This window comes from Rana temporaria, chromosome 3, assembly GCF_905171775.1.
Source record: "Rana temporaria chromosome 3, aRanTem1.1, whole genome shotgun sequence".
Lineage (NCBI taxonomy): Eukaryota > Metazoa > Chordata > Amphibia > Anura > Ranidae > Rana > Rana temporaria.
The window spans coordinates 316,461,363-316,483,296 of NC_053491.1; the positions used below are offsets into that span (position 1 = coordinate 316,461,363).

Consider the following 21,934-nt stretch of genomic DNA (forward strand, 5'->3'; position numbering starts at 1 on the left):
GTGAGTGAGAGTGAATCTACCCAGCAGGGACACAGATATTAGAAAAAAAGCCTGAAAGAGTTGGTAACTTTCCCTATTCTATCCTAACATAAAAATATTTGTTTTTCAGTTATATTTTAGGCATGCTAACATAGTCTCTCAAACAATATTATCGTATATGATTTTAGCGTGCCTTAAAGTACTATTTCAAATTTCCAAGTGATATTGCAGATTGATTAATCATGGCTAAAGTCTGCAGTGTATATGCCAAGTCAAAGGTTTCCTGTATTGACCTAATTTATTGAGACACACAGTAGGAAGCCAAGATGGTAATGTTCCACAGTTTGGGAAGTGTGTGTATACTTGTGGAAGCCATTACATGATTATTTATTTTGTCTGAGCATCATCTTATTGCAAATTTTGAATTATAATCTATCACCAATTTTTTCCTTCCTTACTGTGTGCATGTATTTTCCATGTCATTATAAATTATTCCGAACTCTTAAAATTTTATCATAAAAAAAAAATATGCATATAGTCATGGGAAAGTGAAATAAATAAATTCGTTTTTTTTTTGCTTTCTCATGACTGATGACTGGCTTAAAGAGGAAGTAAACCCTCTGAACGTTTTCCTAAAAAAAAAAAAAACCTGCAAGAGAAAGGCATAATGAGCTAGTACTTACCTGAGATCGAGGCCCCCGCAGCGACCCTCATTCCTCTCCTCCGCCACCATGATACCTGGAGTGACTTCCGGGTATCGCTGCTCCATAGACATCGGTGCAGTCTTTTCTGCAAATATCTCCTTAACCGTGTTGGTTAAGGAGATACTGTATTTCTTGCACCTACAGGTAAGCCTTAATCTAGGCTTACCTGTAGGGCCAAGTGGTCTGTAAGGGTTTACAACCACTTTAAGTGAGCACAGCTTCACCTTGTTCACTAAGCTAAGTAAACATTCAGTCTATTAGCCCGAAAGTCTTTATTCCGTAAATCAGCTTCACTGTCTTTCAGGAGGCTGGAGGGAAAGGGGCCATTATAGCAATGATAAACCTGGTCCAGAATAATTATTCATTCCACATCAGATATTAGAGTTTCTTACATTCACAATTCACATTGCAATCCAAAATATTTTTGAACAAAGATTATCCTTTTCCTTTTTTGTATTATTATAATATGTATACCTTAGCAAACATACTGTATTGTCATATTTCAACATATATTTTCATGTGTTGTACATGAATAAAATACATTTTAAAAGGCTAAAAAAAAAAAAATTAAGAAATAAATGATAAATAAATACAAGAGTTCATCTAGAGGCAAAATCAATTACATGCATAAATAGATATTTTATCCCAACCTTTTCAATGCATATTACCTTTACCAGGTGACCTTTGACTTACCCTGTATTATTATTATTTTTTATTTTTATGGCTTTTAATAAACAACAAATGACAAGCAAACAAAAATAAACAATTGTAAACCCCTTCAAATATAATTTTCAATACAAAATGTTTAGCTGCATTACCTGACTTTAACCTCTTGGTGTCACTATAGGACTATAATATTTTATTTCATTCTTTTGGACTATATACACAAGTAGAGTTCATTAGTCTCACACTGCAGCTTAGAAGGAGATACTGCAATATTTTCATTGTGTATCCTGCAATTCAGGATACTCCACAACATCTTGGATCTGTTAGAGACAATTCTTTTTTTATGGAGTGATCAAAGGACAACACATCTGCCTGCTCACTTTGATTGATAACAAGTCACAAGCAAAAAGGGGAAAATGGCGTGGCAAGTGTTAACTTTTATTTTATTTCTATTTAAAGTCATTTTTGGTCAGTTACAGTATTCAATTCCTGAAGAACTTAAAATAGGAACTGTAGTTGGGAATTTGGCAAAAGATCTTGGGCTGAATGTTAAAGAGTTAGCAGCAAAATTCCAGGTTGTTGCCGAAGATAAAATACAGTATTTCAGGGTGAATATAGAAAATGGGAACTTACTTGTTTCAGAGAGGATTGACAGAGAAACATTGTGTGGCACTAAACAGAGCTGCTTTTTAAACCTGGAAGCTGTCATAGAAAATCCACTGACATTTTATACCATCACTATTGAAATCCAGGATGTGAATGATAATCTGCCTACCTTTTCCAAAAACAATTTCAGCATAGAAATTAGTGAATTTACCTCACCAGGTGCACGGTTTGCTTTAGGAAATGCTCAAGATCCAGATCTTAGTACTAATTCTGTACAAAGCTATACTCTTACTGCCAATAAATACTTCAGTCTTGGAGAAAGGATTACTAAGGATGGAATTAAATATCCAGAGATTGTTCTGGAAAACTCTCTGGATAGAGAAAAACAAAGTTTATACAAGTTAATTTTGACTGCCTATGATGGAGGACAACCTCCCAAATCTGGTACTGCCACAGTTAAAATATATGTTCAGGATGTCAATGATAATTATCCTACTTTTGCTCAAGACACATACAACATACGATTACAAGAGAATGCACCTGTGGATTTTCTAGTAATTGACTTAAATGCAACTGATGAAGACGAGGGATCTAATGCGCAAATAACCTATTCATTTAACCATATCCCCGAAAGCGCTCGCCTGATATTTTCCGTGAATCCCCAAAATGGTGATATTAGGATAATAGGGAATTTGGACTATGAAATGGCTGATTCTTACGAAATTACTGTTGAAGCTAAAGATGTTGGTGGACATGCCACACATTGCAAAATATCCATACAAGTGATTGACATGAATGACAATATTCCAGAAATTACAGTTACGTCTGTCTCTCCAGCTATTCCAGAGGATTCACCACCTGGCACTGTCATAGCTTTAATTAAAATTCGGGATTTGGATGCTGGAAAGAATGGTGAAGTTATATGTCAGCTCTACAACACAATGCCTTTCAAACTTTTACCATTATCTAGTAGTTACTATAAACTTGTAACTGCAGAAAACATGGATCGAGAAAGAAATTCTGGATATAACATAACAATCCACTGTGTGGATAATGGACTACCTATTTTGTCCAGAAATAAAACCATTGAGTTGATGATTATGGATGTGAATGACAATTCTCCTGTTTTTGAAAATATGGAGTACATTATCTATATTGCTGAAAATAATCAGCCAGGGACTTTACTTTATACAGTCCATGCTTCAGATCTAGATCAGGATGACAATGGAAAAATTATGTACAGTATTCTAAACAGCAAAGTAGAAGACATTCCAGTGCCATCATACATCTCCATAAACTCAGTGACAGGAGTTCTTTATGCACAGAGATCATTTGACTATGAACAGTTACGGGAATTTCAATTCCAGGTGATGGCTAGGGATTATGGAGCTCCACCTTTATGCAGTAATGTAACAGTAAGAATTTGTATCGTAGATAAGAATGATAATGCTCCTAAGATTCTCTACCCATCACCAGATACTGAAGGCTCTGTGTTTGAATTTATTCCTTACTCAGCTGAGAAAGGTTATTTGGTGACAAAGGTGATTGCGGTTGATGCTGATTCTGGACACAATGCCTGGCTTTCTTATCATTTTCTACAAGTACCAGAACCATCATGGTTTGTCATTGGGCAACAAAGTGGTGAAATCAGAATAGGACGAGATCTTCCAGACAAGGATTCTTTAAAACAAAAAATTGTGGTGTTAGTGAAGGACAATGGCATTCCATTCCTGTCGTCAACAGTCACTTTGAACTTGGTTGTAGCTGAAAGCTTTCAGCAAGTTGTTCCAGAGTTCAAACAGCAACCCAACAATTCAAAAAATTCCTCTAATGCATCATTCTTTCTAATAATTGCTATAGCTCTAATTTCTTTTACATTCATTATGACGGTCATTGTTGCAATCATCTTTAAGTGCAGAAAATCGAATACCCCAACAACCTTTGAAACATATAGTAGAAATGTGTATCCTCAGTTTACACTAGGATGTCCATCTGAGATCAGTGATACAAGTTTACCCTTTCCATTCTCATATGATGTTTGCGTATCACTGGATTCCAAGCAGAATGAAATTGCTTACCTGAAATCGGTACAGAATGTGCCCACAGACAATCTCATTGACACTGAAGACTCAGTTGCTATCAATGGTTCCACAAATCAAGATTTACCTGCTAACAGTATGGTAGAGGTATGTTGAAATTAATCTTACATGTAATTTTTTTGCATTTATGAAAGCTCATAAGTTAATTGTTTTTTATTAATATAAATCAGCTTTGAAATATAAGTGTATTCTCATCATGAATTGCCTTTCACTTGCAGCTTTATATAACTTTTGGAATAACTTCCTTTAAGTGCTGCGCTAACTGTGGACGTGAATATAGGATTTACAATAAATTTTGACCTTGTGTATGTCAGGGCAAAAAAATAAATAAAAATGCATCTCTGCAATACATGCCATTTTCCCCATGTTTTATCCCTTTAAAGGCCCCATGCACCCTAATCCTGTTGTGAGCTGACAAAGCATTTTTGTGGAGCAAGTGCTGTCAGCCCTCCTCCGTTGTCTTTTGCTAAACAAATCAAACTGTCAAACTCTCCTCATCTCTACAACAAAGATATTAATGGTGATTAACCACTTCATGACCATCATGTTATTCACCCTCCTGTCAAGTTTTTAGTGCTGTGATAGTTTGACTGACAATTACTTGGCAATGCAACAATCAACACACCCAAATTAACTTTATGCCTGTATATATTTTTTGAAACACATTAAAAAAGGCAGAAAATGTTCCCCTTTCTAGTATTAAACATATCAAATAAAAACTATGTCACAGTGTAAACATCTCTAAACTGACCCCTTTTTGAAAAGTGGACACCCCAAAGTGATTTCATTTTTTGCAATAATTGTTTTGGGTATTAGGAATAGTAATGGTTTTGAGGTGGTTAAAATTAAACTCACAAGTCAGCAGCTACAAACACTCTAACTGATGACTTTTAATAAGGCTACATACCTGTCTAGGGAGCCTGTGATGTCACCCCCCCCCCCCCCCCCAAGGTCAATCCGTCCATCAGATTGGGTGCAGGCGCCGCCATTCTAATTAAGGGAAACCGGCAGTGAAGGCTTGCGGTTTCACTGCCCATTTCCTACTGCGCATGCGCGTGTCGGGGGGCACTCTGTGAATGGCCAGCTGTCTTCTGTGACACACACCGGTCCCAGAAGACAGCGCGGGGCTCGCCAAAGACGTCTGTGATTCATAAAAAGGTAAGTTAGAAGGAAAAAATAAAAATTTTACTATGCAAAAACGAGGAGCAGAGAGGTGGTCTTTCGTTTTAAACCACCTCTCAAAAGTGATGGGAACTCTGCTTTAAGATGGTTTACCCTTTAAAATTGTCAATTGAAGTCATGTGTAAGTCTTGTTGTAAAGTTAAAATGTTAAAATTGCAGTGTATGGCTAGATGTCATGGACAAACCCAAAACACTTTAACCCCCCCCCCCCCCAAAACAATCCCACAATTACTGGTGGTACCAAAACAAACTTCCAACCATTAGAAGTCAGTGTTTTTTAATCACTAAACCCCTCCCCCATCTTTTGTGGTCAGCAGCACTTTAAGTCCCCAAAACAATACATGTTTGTTTAGTGGCATCTTAACCCCATCCCCATGACAGTATGTACCTAGATTCCTATTTTTGTCACATTTTCATATTAGTAAGCTGTTATAAATTGTAAAACTGTGAGAAATATCATGTAGTGAGATTAAGGGACCACTATTGCATAACATTTTAGTATATTTATGTGGTTAATACATAATGATTAATATACAATACATAATGATTAATACATAATGATAATATTTGCTTTCCTTTTTTATTTCACCCTTAGTTTTATTTTTCTACACATTTTCATGTGGGCCAAGCTGTCCTGAAAGGTTGACTGTTACAGGTTTGGGGCATACCATAAAACAATACCACAGGGGCTTAAAACAGTCAGATTGTACTCAAATAATTCTAAAAGAAAAAAATGTTGTTGGAATTGCTTGAAAAGTTTTTTCTAGAGTTAGGCTATTTTTGTTTGAAACTTACTTAAAGGGGTTGTAAAGGTTCGTCTTTTATTTTCTAAATTGGTTACTTTAAGCTAGTGCATTGTTGGTTCACTTACCTTTTCCTTCGATTTCCCTTCTAAATGTTTTTTTTCTTTGTTTGAATTTCTCACTTCCTGTTTCTCCTTAGTAAGCTTTCCACCATCATTCGAGCGGTGGAAAGTCATTTAGAACAGCTTACTGAACAGCTTACTGAGGAGGAACAGGAAGTGAGAAATTTAGACAAAGAAAACCAGAAAACATTTTTTAGAAGGGAAATTTAAGGAAAAGGTAAGTGAACCAACAATGCACTAGCTTAAAGTAACCTATTTAGATAATAAAAAACAAACCTTTACAACCCCTTTAATGTCCCCTGTCCCCTAGCAGGATTTTACTTCTAACCAGGGTTCTGTCCTACTGACAATGATTTTATTTTACTTCTATCCAGAGCTTTGGCCTCACTTCCTGTCCTGTTGACAACGGTTTCACCAGACAGGAAGAGAGGGAAAATATGAAACAAGTAGAAACCTGACAGGGGTTATATCCCCCCCTTTGTACAAGAAAAAACATTTTTTATTGGACATACACTTTAATGATAGCAACAGACCGTCATATACTGTATGCCATTTTGATTCCATAGTCCCACTTTGTGTAAAATTTGAAAAAAAAAAACATATTTATTATTTGTAGATATTTTTACTTTCTTTCCTGAATTAGTGGTTTGATAGACTGTAGTAGGTCAGGTTTTATCTTTCTGTGCTACAGAGTAATCTGATCCTGGCCACTCTTGCCTCCTAACAGCATTGTTTAGTGACTTAAGCAGGCCATACACAGTCGAATTTTGAATGAATTTTCTTTTCAAAATCAGAAAGTTCATTATTTTTGTGATCCGATGATGCCACCATTGATTTTCAAGGGTCTTTTAACTACTAGCCGACCAGCCACCGTCATTATACGGCGGCAGGTCGGCTCTCCTGGGCGAGAGCCCGTAGCTATACGGCGGCTCTTTGAGCGGCCACTAGGGGCGCATGCGCGCCCCCCGCTCGCCCCCGTCTCCCGTGCGTGTGCAGAGCGGGGACCGGGAGCTGTGTGTATAAACACACAGCTCTCGGTCCTGTCAGCGGGGTAAATGCTGATCTTCTGTTCATACAATGTATGAACAGAGGATCAGTGTTTCCCCTAGTGAGGCCACCCCCCTCCACAGTAAGAACACACCCAGGGACATACTTAACCCCTTGCCCGCCCCCTAGTGTTAACCCCTTCACTGCCAGTGGAATTTTTATAGTAATCCAATGCATTTTTATAGCACTGATCGCTATAAAAATGCCAATGGTCCCAAAAATGTGTCAAAAGTGTCCGAAGTGTCCGCCATAATGTCGCAGTACCGAAAAAAAACCGCTGATCGCCGCCATTACTAATAAAAAAAATATATTAATAAAAATGCCATAAAAATACCCCCTATTTTGTAAATGCTATAACTTTTGCGCAAACCAATCAATGAACGCTTATTGCGATTTTTTTTACGAAAAATATGTAGAAGAATACGTATCGGCCTAAACTAAGGAAAAAAATGTTTTTTTATATATTTTTGGAGGATATTTATTACAGCAAAAAGTAAAAAATATTATTTTTTTTCAAAATTGTCGCTCTATTTTTGTTTATAGCGCAAAAAATAAAAACCGCAGAGGTGATCAAATACCACCAAAAGAAAGCTCTATTTGTGGGAAAAAAAGGACGCCAATTTTGTTTGGGAGCCACGTCGCACGACCGCGCAATTGTCAGTTAAAGTGGCGCAATCCCGAATCGCAAAAAGTGCTCTGGTCTTTGGGCAGCAATATGGTCCGGGGGTTAAGTGGTTAACAGGTCCCTGGCACATATAGGATATATGATCTATACTTTACAAACTCTTGTTTGAGAAGATGTCTGCCGTATCTCCCAAAGGGACTTCCTTTTTCTCAATATCCTTGAAATCCCAGCTTTCCACATCCTCTCGCCTTTCAAGATTCTTTTTAGTGCCAAATTCCTTCCGTTTGAGTTCCCTCTCTGCTATCTGTCACTCCTTTTTATCTCACCCAAAAGTGTGTGTGTGTGTCACTACTATGTAATTGTTGATGTAATATGATGATGTGCTTTATATGTTACCATGACAATCAAGGCGAATGGGCATCTTGAAAAATTACTAATTTCAACCTCTAAAGGCAGTGTTGTATAAGAAATGACTTAAATGTTAGTAGAACACCAATAATTGTCCAATGGTTGACAATCATGTGTCAATTTCCCTAGCCATCTCGTCCCCTATTTAAATATATGGGTTGGGAAACTCTACCCACATAATTAGTATATCAATTCCTTCTCACTAATTCTCACTAATAGAATACCATGTTTGCAACTTTTATCATAATAATAATAATAATAAAAAAAAAATTATTAAATATATAATACAATAGCTTAATTTGTGAATAAGCCCTATTGTTTTGTGGCTTATTCTGAAAATACCAATTAGGTATGTAAGCTCATGGTTCCCTTATCTTGTTTATTTTACTAAGTGTTCAAACCTTTTCATTTATAACCTGGGAAGATGGTACAGACAGACTTACACAGTCTCTTTGTGAAAAAGAAAAGCCTCTTCTTTAAAGACAGTGAACTTAGTTTAACCTCTTAAAAAAAAACTTTATACAAGATGGCTTTGGGTTTGCTCAAAGTATAGAATAAAATAAATATATAATATAAAGGCCTATATATTCTTTTTTGTTTACAAACGGTTTATTGAAAAATAAGTATCAATACAGTTTAAACTCACATTGCCAAGGAGTACAAAAATACATACATGAGCAGTGAACATCTGTGAAGAATATGCATAGCAGTTATTCGAGAGGCAGAGAAATAGGTTATGGTTTGTATAAAAGGCTATCCGGTAGCATAATACAGTAATGTAAGAACTTAATGAATTAGTTTAATGGCAAAGAGAGAGAAAAAATAAAATTAAAAAAGGGGAGACAGCAGACTTATATCTTAATTCAATGAATCAACAGAGGAAGGTCCCAAGGCTTCCTTTTTTGATCGTATATGTTCATAGTATCATATAAGGTGTGATGAATGCGTTCTGCTAGTTTGATGGACAACATACGATCCATAATTTGGGACCATGGCACAGTGGAGGACCGCCAGTTGAGCGCTATCACCCAGTGTATTGATGTGAGCAAGGTGTGTATTAGCCTGGTGTGGGCTATAGGAATGTCGGGGATAGGATAAAAAAGGAGACACATTTTAGGTGTCAGTTCTATTCTTCTACCTGTTATCTGTTCTATTTTAATACTGACTTGTTGCCATGTATCTTTGAGGTGTGTACATTCCCAGAAGGTGTGAATAAGGGAACCCTGTACTGGGCAGCCTCTAAAACATAGGGGAGAGGTTGCAGCATAGAATGAATTAATTCTGTCAGGGGTGAGGTACCACCTATATTGGAGTTTAATAGCAGATTCCCTAATGGAGGCTGTCTTGGTACATTTCCGTAGGTTATTTGTCATGCTGTCCCATTGTTCAGTGGAGAAGGATTCATCTAGATCTGATTCCCATTGCAGCATTTGCCGTTAACCCCCAATAATCCCAACATACCTCTGGAGGGAACCTATTCCACATTTTCACAGCTCTTACTGTGAAGAAACCTTTCCGTATTTGGAGATGAAATCTCTTTTCCTCTAGATGTGAAGAGTGCCCCCTAGTCCTCTCTGTTGACCGTAAAGTAAATAACTCAACACCAAGTTCACTATATGGACCCCTTATATATTTGAATATGTTGATCATATCCCCCCTTAATCTCCTCTTTTCAAGAGTAAATAAATTCAGTTCCTCTAATCTTTCCTCATAGCTGAGTTTCTCCATGCCTCTTATGAGTTTGGTTGCCCTTCTCTGCACTTTCTCCAGTTCCCCAATATCCTTTTTGAGAACTGGTGCCCAAAACTGAACTGCATATTCCAGATGAGGTCTTACTAATGATTTGAACAGGGGCAAAATTATATTTCTTTCTCTCTGGAGTTCATAGCTCTTTTAATACAAGAAAGGACTTTTCTCACTTTGGAAACCGCAGCTTGGCATTGCATGCTATTATTGAGCTTATGATCTACCAAAACCCCCGGATCCTTCTCCACTATGGATTCTAACACTTGTACTCCCCCCTAGTATGTATGATGCATGCATATTCTTAGCCCCCAAGTGCATAACTTTACATTTATCAACATTAAACCTCATTTGCCACATAGTCGAAAATTAAACAGTGCATTGAGGTCGGCTTGTAAATTAAAGACATCCTGTAAGGACATTATCCCATTGCATAGCTTGGTGTCATCTGCAAAGACAGACATTTTACTTTTGATCCCAGACCCAATAATACTTATAAAGAAAAAGGTGAAGGGTTCCGCGCAACCTAGCACGCGGACATGGTGAAAGTGCTAAGTATAAATAAATAAATAAATAAATATAAATACTGATCAATGTTACCACAAACACGAGCAAAAAACAGCTCAATCCAATCCAGTGAAGGAGTGTAAGTGTCCAAACGGAAAATAGTACTATCTATACAATGTGCATAAAAATGTCAAATATAATATGCAGTGAATATATAAAAAATTAATAATATATACATATAAAAATCAATATATGAATGTATATAGTGAAGTCTCTAGCCGTGAAAGAGTGTCCATTCATAAGATGAGAAATAAATCAATAAATAAATCAATCTGGTGATCCCGTGCTAATATTGATGCTTCAAACAAGCAAAAGCTGCCAGAAGAGATGTGGCTGATGTGATCACAGGGTAATTCAATAGATAGTGTTGATAGATGGGTGTAATAATCCCTCCCCGAGCTCCCGGGACTCTTACCTCCGCACAGATAATCAAGTGCATCCACTATATGTATCTCGACCGGACCTCCGTGTATACGCTCCACTAATCCTCATTAGATCTCCATGACAGGGTCCTCTCATCCATCCAAACAGTTAGTGTGCCCAGGAGAGTAAGCAGGGGAAACACAAAAACAAAGGAGGGGACTCCAATCGTGAAGTAGTAAGCACAAGCTAATTATTTATTAAAGAGGGAAAAAAGCTGCGCTTACATGTGTTTTTTCCCTCTTTAATAAATAATTAGCTTGTGCTTACTACTTCACGATTGGAGTCCCCTCCTTTGTTTTTGTGTTTCCCCTGCTTACTCTCCTGGGCACACTAACTGTTTGGATGGATGAGAGGACCCTGTCATGGAGATCTAATGAGGATTAGTGGAGCGTATACACGGAGGTCCGGTCGAGATACATATAGTGGATGCACTTGATTATCTGTGCGGAGGTAAGAGTCCCGGGAGCTCGGGGAGGGATTATTACACCCATCTATCAACACTATCTATTGAATTACCCTGTGATCACATCAGCCACATCTCTTCTGGCAGCTTTTGCTTGTTTGAAGCATCAATATTAGCACGGGATCACCAGATTGATTTATTTATTGATTTATTTCTCATCTTATGAATGGACACTCTTTCACGGCTAGAGACTTCACTATATACATTCATATATTGATTTTTATATGTATATATTATTAATTTTTTATATATTCACTGCATATTATATTTGACATTTTTATGCACATTGTATAGATAGTACTATTTTCCGTTTGGACACTTACACTCCTTCACTGGATTGGATTGAGCTGTTTTTTGCTCGTGTTTGTGGTAACATTGATCAGTATTTATATTTATTTATTTATTTATTTATACTTAGCACTTTCACCATGTCCGCGTGCTAGGTTGCGCGGAACCCTTCACCTTTTTCATTTATATATTTGTGTATTGTAAACACTTTAGGTTTTGCAGCAATTTATTGATACACTTTGTTTAGGGTTTTTTCATTGAGTGTCTATAGTAGCGCATAAGCACTGTCACTTTAATACTTATAAAGACATTAAAAAGTAAGGGTCCCAGCACTGAACCTTGGGGTACACCACTGATAACCTTAGACCATTCAGAGTAAGAATCATTAACCACTACTCTCTGTATTCTGTCTTTTAGCCAGTTTGCTATCCATTTACAAATTGATATTTCCAAGCCTGTAGACTTTACCTTACACATTAGTCGTGTGTGGGGATCTGTATTGAACACTTTTGCAAAATCCAAGTATATCACGTCCACTGCCCCGCCTCTGTCCAAGGTTTTACTTACCACTTCCTAAAAATAAATCAGGTTTGTCTGAAAACATCTGTCTTTCATGAATCCATGCTGTCTGTTGCTTAAAAATATTTTTTCCAGCAAGAACTCGTCCATGTGGTATTTTATTAATCTCTCCAGTATCTTCCCAACTATAGAAGTTAAACTAACAGGTCTATAGGTACTTGGTAAAGACTTTGTTCCCTTTTGAAATATAGGCACCACATTTGCCCTGCACCAATCCAGTGCTACTATTCCCATCATTAATGAGTCCCTAAAAATTTGATTCTTTTAGGATCTGTGGGTGGATGCCATCTGGTCCAGGTGCTTTATCCACCTTTATTCTGTCTAAATATTTCTGGACCATATCACTTTTGAGCCATTGTGGATCATTTGGGGCTGTGCCAATACCACCATGAGCTCCCCTATGCTTCTTTTGTTTCAAACATACATTTATTTTAAAAACTTCTAATAATAAACTTTATCATATTTCCAATATGTCTAATGAACTTATCATACAGTATGTGTTTGGAAAAGTTTATTTTTTATGGTGAAACATTTAGCAGCCTACTAATAATGTAGACATAATACATAAAATTGCAGATTTTATAATTTACTAGATTAAATACATCTACATTTGCCCAGTCTACAAAGAATCATATGTAGCGCCCCTTTTACTTTCAGTAAGGGCACTACGCTAAAGTTAGTGGGAGAATGAGAGAGGTAAGTTGCTCTCATTCTTAATTATGTTAAATTTGGCTGTCGCCAAATCTGGATTGTTCTGTGGGTCAGTCTGTGTGTCCAGAGATACGATCTCATCTCTGGACGGCAGGTGGCGCCAGAGGGGATCCAGGCGGAGCCGCTTCTTTCCAGCAGCTGTGCATGCTGGGAGGGGGTATTTCTGTGGTGGAAGCCGTTGTTCTTGGTTCTTTGTGGGTTCCTGGTTCCAGGTGCGGCACCCACCTTTAGGGTGTGCGCACATCGTGGGCCCCACCACTATGGCCTACCTGGCCTGGGGTCGCGCGCAAAGCGGAGTTCCAGACTCTGGGCCCTTCTGGCCTGGAGCAACTGATGCCACAAAGGGGCCCCAGTGACTTACTGGGTCCCCCTTCTACTGAGGAGATCCCAGGCTGTATGCCATTCGGTGGGGGATCGGCTTTAGGAGAACCCGGAGTCAGGTTATCCAAAATGGGTTGAACGAACCATCGGGGATCTGGTGACCGGAGCATTGACAGGTACACTTGCACTGTCAACCTGTGACCCTGAAGTGATTTATTGGGAGGATTCGCTCTGCTGTTCACATTGTCAGCATTGAGCCTGTGGCAGAGGTTTCATCTGGCATCCTAATCTAATCAGAGCCAGGTCGGTGGCAGAGACTTGTTTCTCCCAGCAACCTTAAAGTGGCACTCTGGCTGCCAGGCCTGTGGCAGGGGTCTGTCCGGGGGCACTTCACCCACTCTGGCTGGAGTGGCGACGAACTGTGTTACTGCAGAAAGCAGGATTGCTTTCCTACTATCCAAAGCCTGATACCACAAAGTTCCTTTACTTCATCAACCTTTTCTGTCTACCTCAAGTTGATGTTGGTTGTGTTGGGCCAAGAAAATAAAGCATTCAGAAAACCTTATCTACGAATTGGACATTTGCTTATTGCTCTGCTCACTACCTTCATCCCTAGACAACACATAGAGGTAACTTAATACACCAATCCCAAAACAATCAGCAGCTCCTGAGGGGGAAGGGCTACACTTACAATTTAACAATACCGCGTTTCGTCATATGTCGACGTTGTCTGGGATTGGCAGCCAATATGACGAAACGGCCTGCGTCCTGACATCATCACGCTCTCCGGAACAGACTGACACAGGAGAAGGAATGAGAGGGGACGCCGAGATCCTGTTTGTACACCGCTAATGTCATACCATATCAGGCTTGCATTGCATCAAATCTCTGTAAGTGCATTACCTTTCTTTTATTAAAATTTGCATCACAGTTTGCACTATGGGCTTCTTTTTGTGTTTTTACCTGAGATACCCGTCAGCGTCTGATTGAACATATTGGAACCAGCTCCAGCCTATAGTCTATTGGGAGACTTTAAAAACCCTGTGCCTGGTCTGACCGCCTCTTTGTGGTCTCACTATCTGGTAAGGAGACTACATCTCTCACACTCGGGTGCTCACTTGGTGATTGTTGGATTCACTTCTCACTTTTAAACTGAATAAATGATAAGCGCTCCAGGTATGTGATGAATCACAATACAGTGTATAAGTAAGTGAATGAAACACAATCAAAATAAAAGGGGGTGAGTGACCAGACTCAAAATGTGCTGTGCATGTCAAAATTAACACTAGAATTAACTAAAAAGTCGTCTGTGTTAGGACACCGTGAAACTCTTTGGGGGTGTCGCGTCCCCTGTGAGTCAAGGGTCACTACAATGTGCACATATGCATATAAGTGGTGTATAAAGGTATATTAATGGTAAGCGATCTCTAAATTGGATCTATAATAGACAGCAATAGTGATGGTGATATGACAGTCTATTGGTGAGGATAATGGGATGTTCACATATGACGATTCCTGTAAGGAAGGCAGTGATAGGGGGATCCTTATTGGTGTTGCAGTGCCCTTACCATGAAGGTGCTATATGTGCGCATATAGGGATGTCCCTCCGGGTCTCCAATCGCCTTTCTCCTGGGATCACTCAGTACAGATATTTCAACTGGTGTGTGCCTTGAAGGTGTTAATAGTGTTGGTCCTCCGGGTCTCCAATTCCTTTATCTTGGGATCACTCGGTTGGCTGCAGCTGCTGCATAGCTCCAAAAGGGTCCAAATAGTGTTGTTCCAATAGGTAAAACAGTGGGATAGGGAGAAAAAAAAGAAAGGTTGCCTCCGATTGTGTAGTAGGTTTAGCGATCCAAAAAGTATTTATTAGGAACATAAAAAGCAGGTGATACAGAGGATAGCTCAGGAGACGGTTTTGTATTGCCAAACAGCGCTGGTGAATACAGAGCAGACGTGGCATTTGAAATTACCGCCTACGTCCTGTGGCCTCCGGCTTGTGTGAGTGTTTTCCTCGGTCTCGGCTTGCGACTCCCTACGGCGTTACGTCACGCACCTCGTGACTTCATCAGGGGATACGAATCCCCTGATGAAGTCACGAGGTGCGTGACGTAACGCCGTAGGGAGTCGCAAGCCGAGACCGAGGAAAACACTCACACAAGCCGGAGGCCACAGGACGTAGGCGGTAATTTCAAACGCCACGTCTGCTCTGTATTCACCAGCGCTGTTTGGCAATACAAAACCGTCTCCTGAGCTATCCTCTGTATCACCTGCTTTTTATGTTCCTAATAAATACTTTTTGGATCGCTAAACCTACTACACAATCGGAGGCAACCTTTCTTTTTTTTCTCCCTATCCCACTGTTTTACCTATTGGAACAACACTATTTGGACCCTTTTGGAGCTATGCAGCAGCTGCAGCCAACCGAGTGATCCCAAGATAAAGGAATTGGAGACCCGGAGGACCAACACTATTAACACCTTCAAGGCACACACCAGTTGAAATATCTGTACTGAGTGATCCCAGGAGAAAGGCGATTGGAGACCCGGAGGGACATCCCTATATGCGCACATATAGCACCTTCATGGTAAGGGCACTGCAACACCAATAAGGATCCCCCTATCACTGCCTTCCTTACAGGAATCGTCATATGTGAACATCCCATCATCCTCACCAATAGACTGTCATATCACCATCACTATTGCTGTCTATTATAGATCCAATTTAGAGATCGCTTACCATTAATATACCTTTATACACCACTTATATGCATATGTGCACATTGTAGTGACCCTTGACTCACAGGGGACGCGACACCCCCAAAGAGTTTCACGGTGTCCTAACACAGACGACTTTTTAGTTAATTCTAGTGTTAATTTTGACATGCACAGCACATTTTGAGTCTGGTCACTCACCCCCTTTTATTTTGATTGTGTTTCATTCACTTACTTATACACTGTATTGTGATTCATCACATACCTGGAGCGCTTATCATTTATTCAGTTTATTTTTTCTCATTGTGTTATGTGAACACTTTTATATATAGCCGCCTCAGGTATTATTTACACACCACTTTTTCATTATTCTGTTTACTCACAGTAGCGCAGTGGAATTTATTATTTAACACTTCTCACTTTTGTCACACTTTTTTATGGACATTTTTTCACGTATACCGCATTTGTGCTAATGTCACATTCTAGCATTTTTTTTGCACACATTTCTGGTCATTAATAGATTGTTATTCACTCATTCTGTTTTTGGCACATATACATGAATTATAGCTAATCACGTTAGGTTGTGGTTCGCTTTTTGCTCCTTGTTTAACACTTTGTATTCATTTCTTATTTTGTTTTTTGGTAACACTACCAAATTCTCACACATTGGTCTTGCCCCATACCTCATTCTTTACAGCATATAAATATTCAGATGGATAAAAAAATTGCAAATTGTTAGGTTTCCTGATTTTATCATAACTAACTGTAATACCAAAATGAAGACCTCTATCCGTGCCACGTCCTTCTTTTAGTAACTGTGAAGCCTCGTACACACGACCGAGGAACTCGACGGGCGAAACACATTGTTTTCCTCGTCGAGTTCCTTGTTAGGCTGTCGGAACTCGACAAGGCAAGTTTCTCCATTCCCGTTGAGGAAAAAGAAGACATGCTCTCTTTTTGGCTCGACGGGATCCAGGACAGTTTCCTTGTCGAAAAATGTACACACAACCGGTTACCTTGGCAAAAAAATATAAATGGAACATCTCAGTGTGATTTCCAGAAGTTGCCAACACCCCTGGTAAACAGGAAAATGTGGAGAGACCCCCTAAATGGGGCTTTAAAGGCAACAAAAATATATAGTAGTCATAGTAGTCAAAAAGTAGGGTATTTTAATATACAAAAATGAAAATTATACATATATCACACAAAATTGTTTAAAAACAGTGCATAGATGGGTGTCATTGAAAAGCAACGTCCATGAAGACGTACACGGCCCTACGCGTTTCGGATTACCCTTCATCAGGGGCCGAAATGTGTGTAGTCAACAGATATAGGAACCACTTTTCACTCACAGCGCTTAATCGACCCTGCGCACCCCAGAAAAAGGACACCACTGTCAGGACGCAGAAGATTCCTCTAGATGGAAAATAGGAGGAAGGAAGCCGGCGGTGCAGAATCGCATATAGCAAGATCTCAGGCCCTTATAGTCCCAAAGTAACGTATAATAGTATAAAAAACCTGAGGTTTGCAGGAGTGTGTCAGTATTTTATTTGGCCAAAGGTGTCAGTAGAGAGCTAAGCAAAGCTCCAGCATGGAATAGACACTCAGTATAGCCCAAGGACGTGCCGCTAGTACCACTGCTGGACGGCAGTGGTACTAGCGGCACGTCCTTGGGCTATACTGAGTGTCTATTCCATGCTGGAGCTTTGCTTAGCTCTCTACTGACACCTTTGGCCAAATAAAATACTGACACACTCCTGCAAACCTCAGGTTTTTTATACTATTATACGTTACTTTGGGACTATAAGGGCCTGAGATCTTGCTATATGCGATTCTGCACCGCCGGCTTCCTTCCTCCTATTTTCCATCTAGAGGAATCTTCTGCATCCTGACAGTGGTGTCCTTTTTCTGGGGTGCGCAGGGTCGATTAAGCGCTGTGAGTGAAAAGTGGTTCCTATATCTGTTGACTACACACATTTCGGCCCCTGATGAAGGGTAATCCGAAACGCGTAGGGCCGTGTACGTCTTCATGGACGTTGCTTTTCAATGACACCCATCTATGCACTGTTTTTAACCAGTTAAGCCCCGGACCAATATGCAGCCTAAAGACCCAAGGTGTTTTTACAGTTCGGGACTGCGTCGCTTTAACAGACAATTGCGCGGTCGTGCGACGTGGCTCCCAAACAAAATTGGCGTCCTTTTTTCCCCACAAATAGAGCTTTCTTTTGGTGGTATTTGATCACATCTGCGGTTTTTAGTTTTTGCGCTATAAACAAAAATAGAGCGACAATTTTGAAAAAAAAGCAATATTTTTTACTTTTTGCTGTAATAAATATCCCCCAAAAACATATATAAAAACATTTTTTTTCCTCAGTTTAGGCCGATACGTATTCTTCTACCTATTTTTAGTAAAAAAAATCGCAATAAGCGTTTATCGATTGGTTTGCGCAAAATTTATAGTGTTTACAAAATAGGGGATAGTTTTATTGCATTTTTTTTTTTTATTTTTTTTTTACTACTAATGGCGGCGATCAGCAATTTTTTTCGTGACTGCGACATTATGGCGGACACTTCGGACAATTTTGACACATTTTTGGGACCATTGTCATTTTCACAGCAAAAAATGCATTTAAATTGCATTCTTTATTGTGAAAATGACAGTTGCAGTTTGGGAGTTAACCACAGGTGGCGCTGTAGGAGTTAGGGTGCACCTAGTATGTGTTTACAACTGTTTGGGGGTGTGGCTGTAGGAATGACGTCATCGATCGTGTCTTCCCTATAAAGGGAATGACGCGATCGATGCGCCGCCATAGTGAAGGACGGGGAAGCCGTGTTTACACACGGCTCTCCTCGTTCTTCAGCTCCGGGGAGCGATCGCGACGGAGCGGCTATAAACAAATAGCCGCGCCGTGGTCCCGGATCGCTCCCCGAGCGGACCCGACCTCCGCATGTAGCGGGGGGGGTCCCGATCGGACCCCCCACCCGCTAATAGGCGAGGACGTACCTATACGCCCATGTGCCTGTACGTGCCATATTGTGGACGTATATGTACATGGGCTGGTCCTTAAGTGGTTAAACAATTTTGTGTGATATATGTATAATTTTCATTTTTGTATATTAAAATACCCTACTTTTTGACTACTATGACTACTATATATTTTTGTTGCCTTTAAAGCCCCATTTAGGGGGTCTCTCCACATTTTCCTTTGGCAAAAAAATAAATCCCAGCAAGTTTCTGGTTTTTGCCGAGAAACTCAGTCGTGTGTACGAGGCCTAATAGTTACAACATGTGCAAATCTGCTGTGATGAAAAAATTCTAATAGACCTAGGGATTAGCTAATGAATTACAGAAAAATAATGTTTACCGCTCTGCAGGTTCCTGAAGATCATTAAATACGATATATATTCGTTAACAATTTAGAAGTTTTCATGAGAAAACTCGTATGGCACCAGTCAGGTCTAACAGTGAAGATCTCTGTGGAAAATGTTTACAGCTAAGTATGGTTTATTACAGGTACACTAGAGAAGGTTAGCAGGGCCACAAAAGGATACATGCAATGAAAGTGCTTATATCTTTTAAATGTGTGTCTATGGTCCATCCTTCTACTGTATCCTCATAAAGCCAGTCAATTCCTTTTTCACATAAAGCCAGGCAGGTTTGGACAGCTTTTTACCATAATAAATGGAATCATCATTTAAAAAGTGCATCTTGGATTTACTCGGGTTATCTTTGTGTAATATTAAAATTTGTTTGATGATCTGAATCATTTAAAGGGGTTGTAAATCTTCGTGTTTTTTCTCCTTAATGCATCCATGCATTAAGGTGAAAAAACACCTCCCCCCGTTTTACTTACCTGAGCCCTGAAATTCAGTGGGCGAAATCCTGCATCGCTTTCCAAACGGCTTGTCGGATCTTCATTGGTTAGATTGATAGCAGTGCAGCCATTGGCTCCCGCTGCTGTCAATCAAATCCAATGATGCAGCGTGCCGGGGGCGGGGAAGAGCCATACAATCGGCAGCTGTAGAGCGGCCGCAAGGTAACCACCTCGGGAGAGAGCCTACCAGAGGGTGTTAGCTCTTGCGAGGAGGAGCCGCGGGAGCTGCCTTGGGACCCCAGAAGAGGAAGTTCGGGGCCACTTTGTGCCAAACGAACTGCACAGTGGAGGTGAGTATGGCATGTTTTTTTTCTTAAACGAACCTTTACTATCACTTTAAGTGTGATAAATATGCAAAAAAATATAAAAAAATCAGAAAGGGGGGAATACTTTTTCACAGCATTGTATATATTGGTTTTAACGTATCTTTTTATTCTAACAAAACAAAAAAAACTTTTTAAGGGTGGTGTTTTTTTTTTGTATTTTTTTTCATAATCTCTCTTGTACATGTTTTGACATGATTGCAATTATCTGATACATTATTTGGCCTATACAGTCATGTGAAAAGTAAGTACACCCCATAGAAAGTTTTGACTTTTTTTTACCTTTTTTAACAGGCAAGCATTAGATCTTGGTTTAAATAGACAATATACGTGAACAAATGGCACATAGAATTGACATTTTATTTTCATGATATAACATAACAGACATTTCCCATGTGGAAAATTTTAGTAAACACCTACATGTACCACTACTTCAAAACCTTAAAATTTGAATCTGGTGTTCAAGATTAGGTGACACCGATTAGAACCTCCTTAGGCAGTATGCAGATGGTACCTGTCATATTTAAACCTCAGACATCTACAGGCTGGTGATCTTTTTGCTATTAATACAGTTGTGTCATCATGCCAAGATCAATACAGCTCTCTAAAGCCCTAAGACAGAAAGTTGTGCTCCTTTTCTGTCAATAAATATAAAAAGATTTCAAAATGGTTTGAAATCCAATCATTCCACTGTTAAGAAAATAATTTAAGAGTTGTGTAGGTATCAAAACAACTGCCAATGTATTTATGACTAGTAGGCCTAGTAAATTCAAAGCAAAAAACATAATTCTGAAGCTAAAATTAGTCCCTCTAGAACCCCATTATTGACTTATTGACTTGCAGTTGAGGTTAAAGTGCATGCACTTATAATCAGAAATTTCACCAATTTAACCTGCATGAGAGGTGTGTTTACAAAGAACATTAGAGCATGATTACAGTTTGCCACTGAACATCTAGACAAAGACAAGGCCTGCTGGAACAATGTGCTAAAGTCTCAGCAATCAAAGATTGAATTGTTTGGTAACAACAATAGTGTAAGTAGACATGTTTGCTGCAAACCGATAACTGTGAAGTATGGTGGTGGGAATGTTATGGTTTAAGGTTGTCCTGTTTTTTTTCCCTAAAGATTTTGGAGGGGATTTTTGAAATTGCAATTTATGGAAACCGACACACATCCTGTAACTGAATGAATTTTGCATACAGAAGTGCCCAAAAAATTCAGTCAATGTCAGAAAGTGGTAGGAAGTTATACAAAATTCCTAAAAGAAGTAGTTTCTGCAACAGGGTTGAATACCAGCTTTTAATGCCAAGGCTGTGCTTACTTTTTCAATAGCATACCATTACATCCATTAATATTTTTGTTGAATAAATGATTTGAAAAGCACATTTTCTCTTGTGTTTTTATATAAGTGTATGAGATTTATCTGTAGCCATTGTTTAAATAAAAATTGGATGTTTCAATATATTGAAAAGTCTATAGTTTCAATGGGGTGTCCTGTGCATTTTTAATGCATATGCTTAACCCTGATTAAGGGTGTAATGTGTTAGGGGAGAAGGCATGCCCAGTGAGAGTAATGAAGAGCCATGCAGTGGTTTTAATAAAGTTCATTGAAACTGAATGAAAAAACAGAACAGTTACAGTGTGGATGTTTGTTTGTGACTGCAGGGAAAAGGTGTCAAATTAGTGAAATTGTTTTCCAAGTAATCTCTTGTACTAAGTAATAAATTAAGTGATATGTCTGCATTAAA

General features: G+C 39.1%; 1 protein-coding gene across 4 annotated transcripts in view; it reads left to right on the plus strand.

Moving 5' to 3' along the window:
* LOC120932487 (protocadherin gamma-C5-like) overlaps window positions 1-21,934 on the plus strand; it is a 721,441-nt gene that overhangs the window by 89,359 nt on the left and 610,148 nt on the right. Inside the window, exon 1 of one of the 4 annotated variants that reach the window (XM_040344932.1) lies at window positions 1,670-4,141. The exons of the other annotated variants lie outside the window; for them this stretch is intronic. Coding sequence (XP_040200866.1) covers window positions 1,766-4,141 — 2,376 coding nt within the window. The 5' untranslated portion in view covers window positions 1,670-1,765. Of the gene's footprint in view, window positions 1-1,669; window positions 4,142-21,934 lie in introns of those variants that run through there. 4 annotated transcript variants of the gene reach the window in all.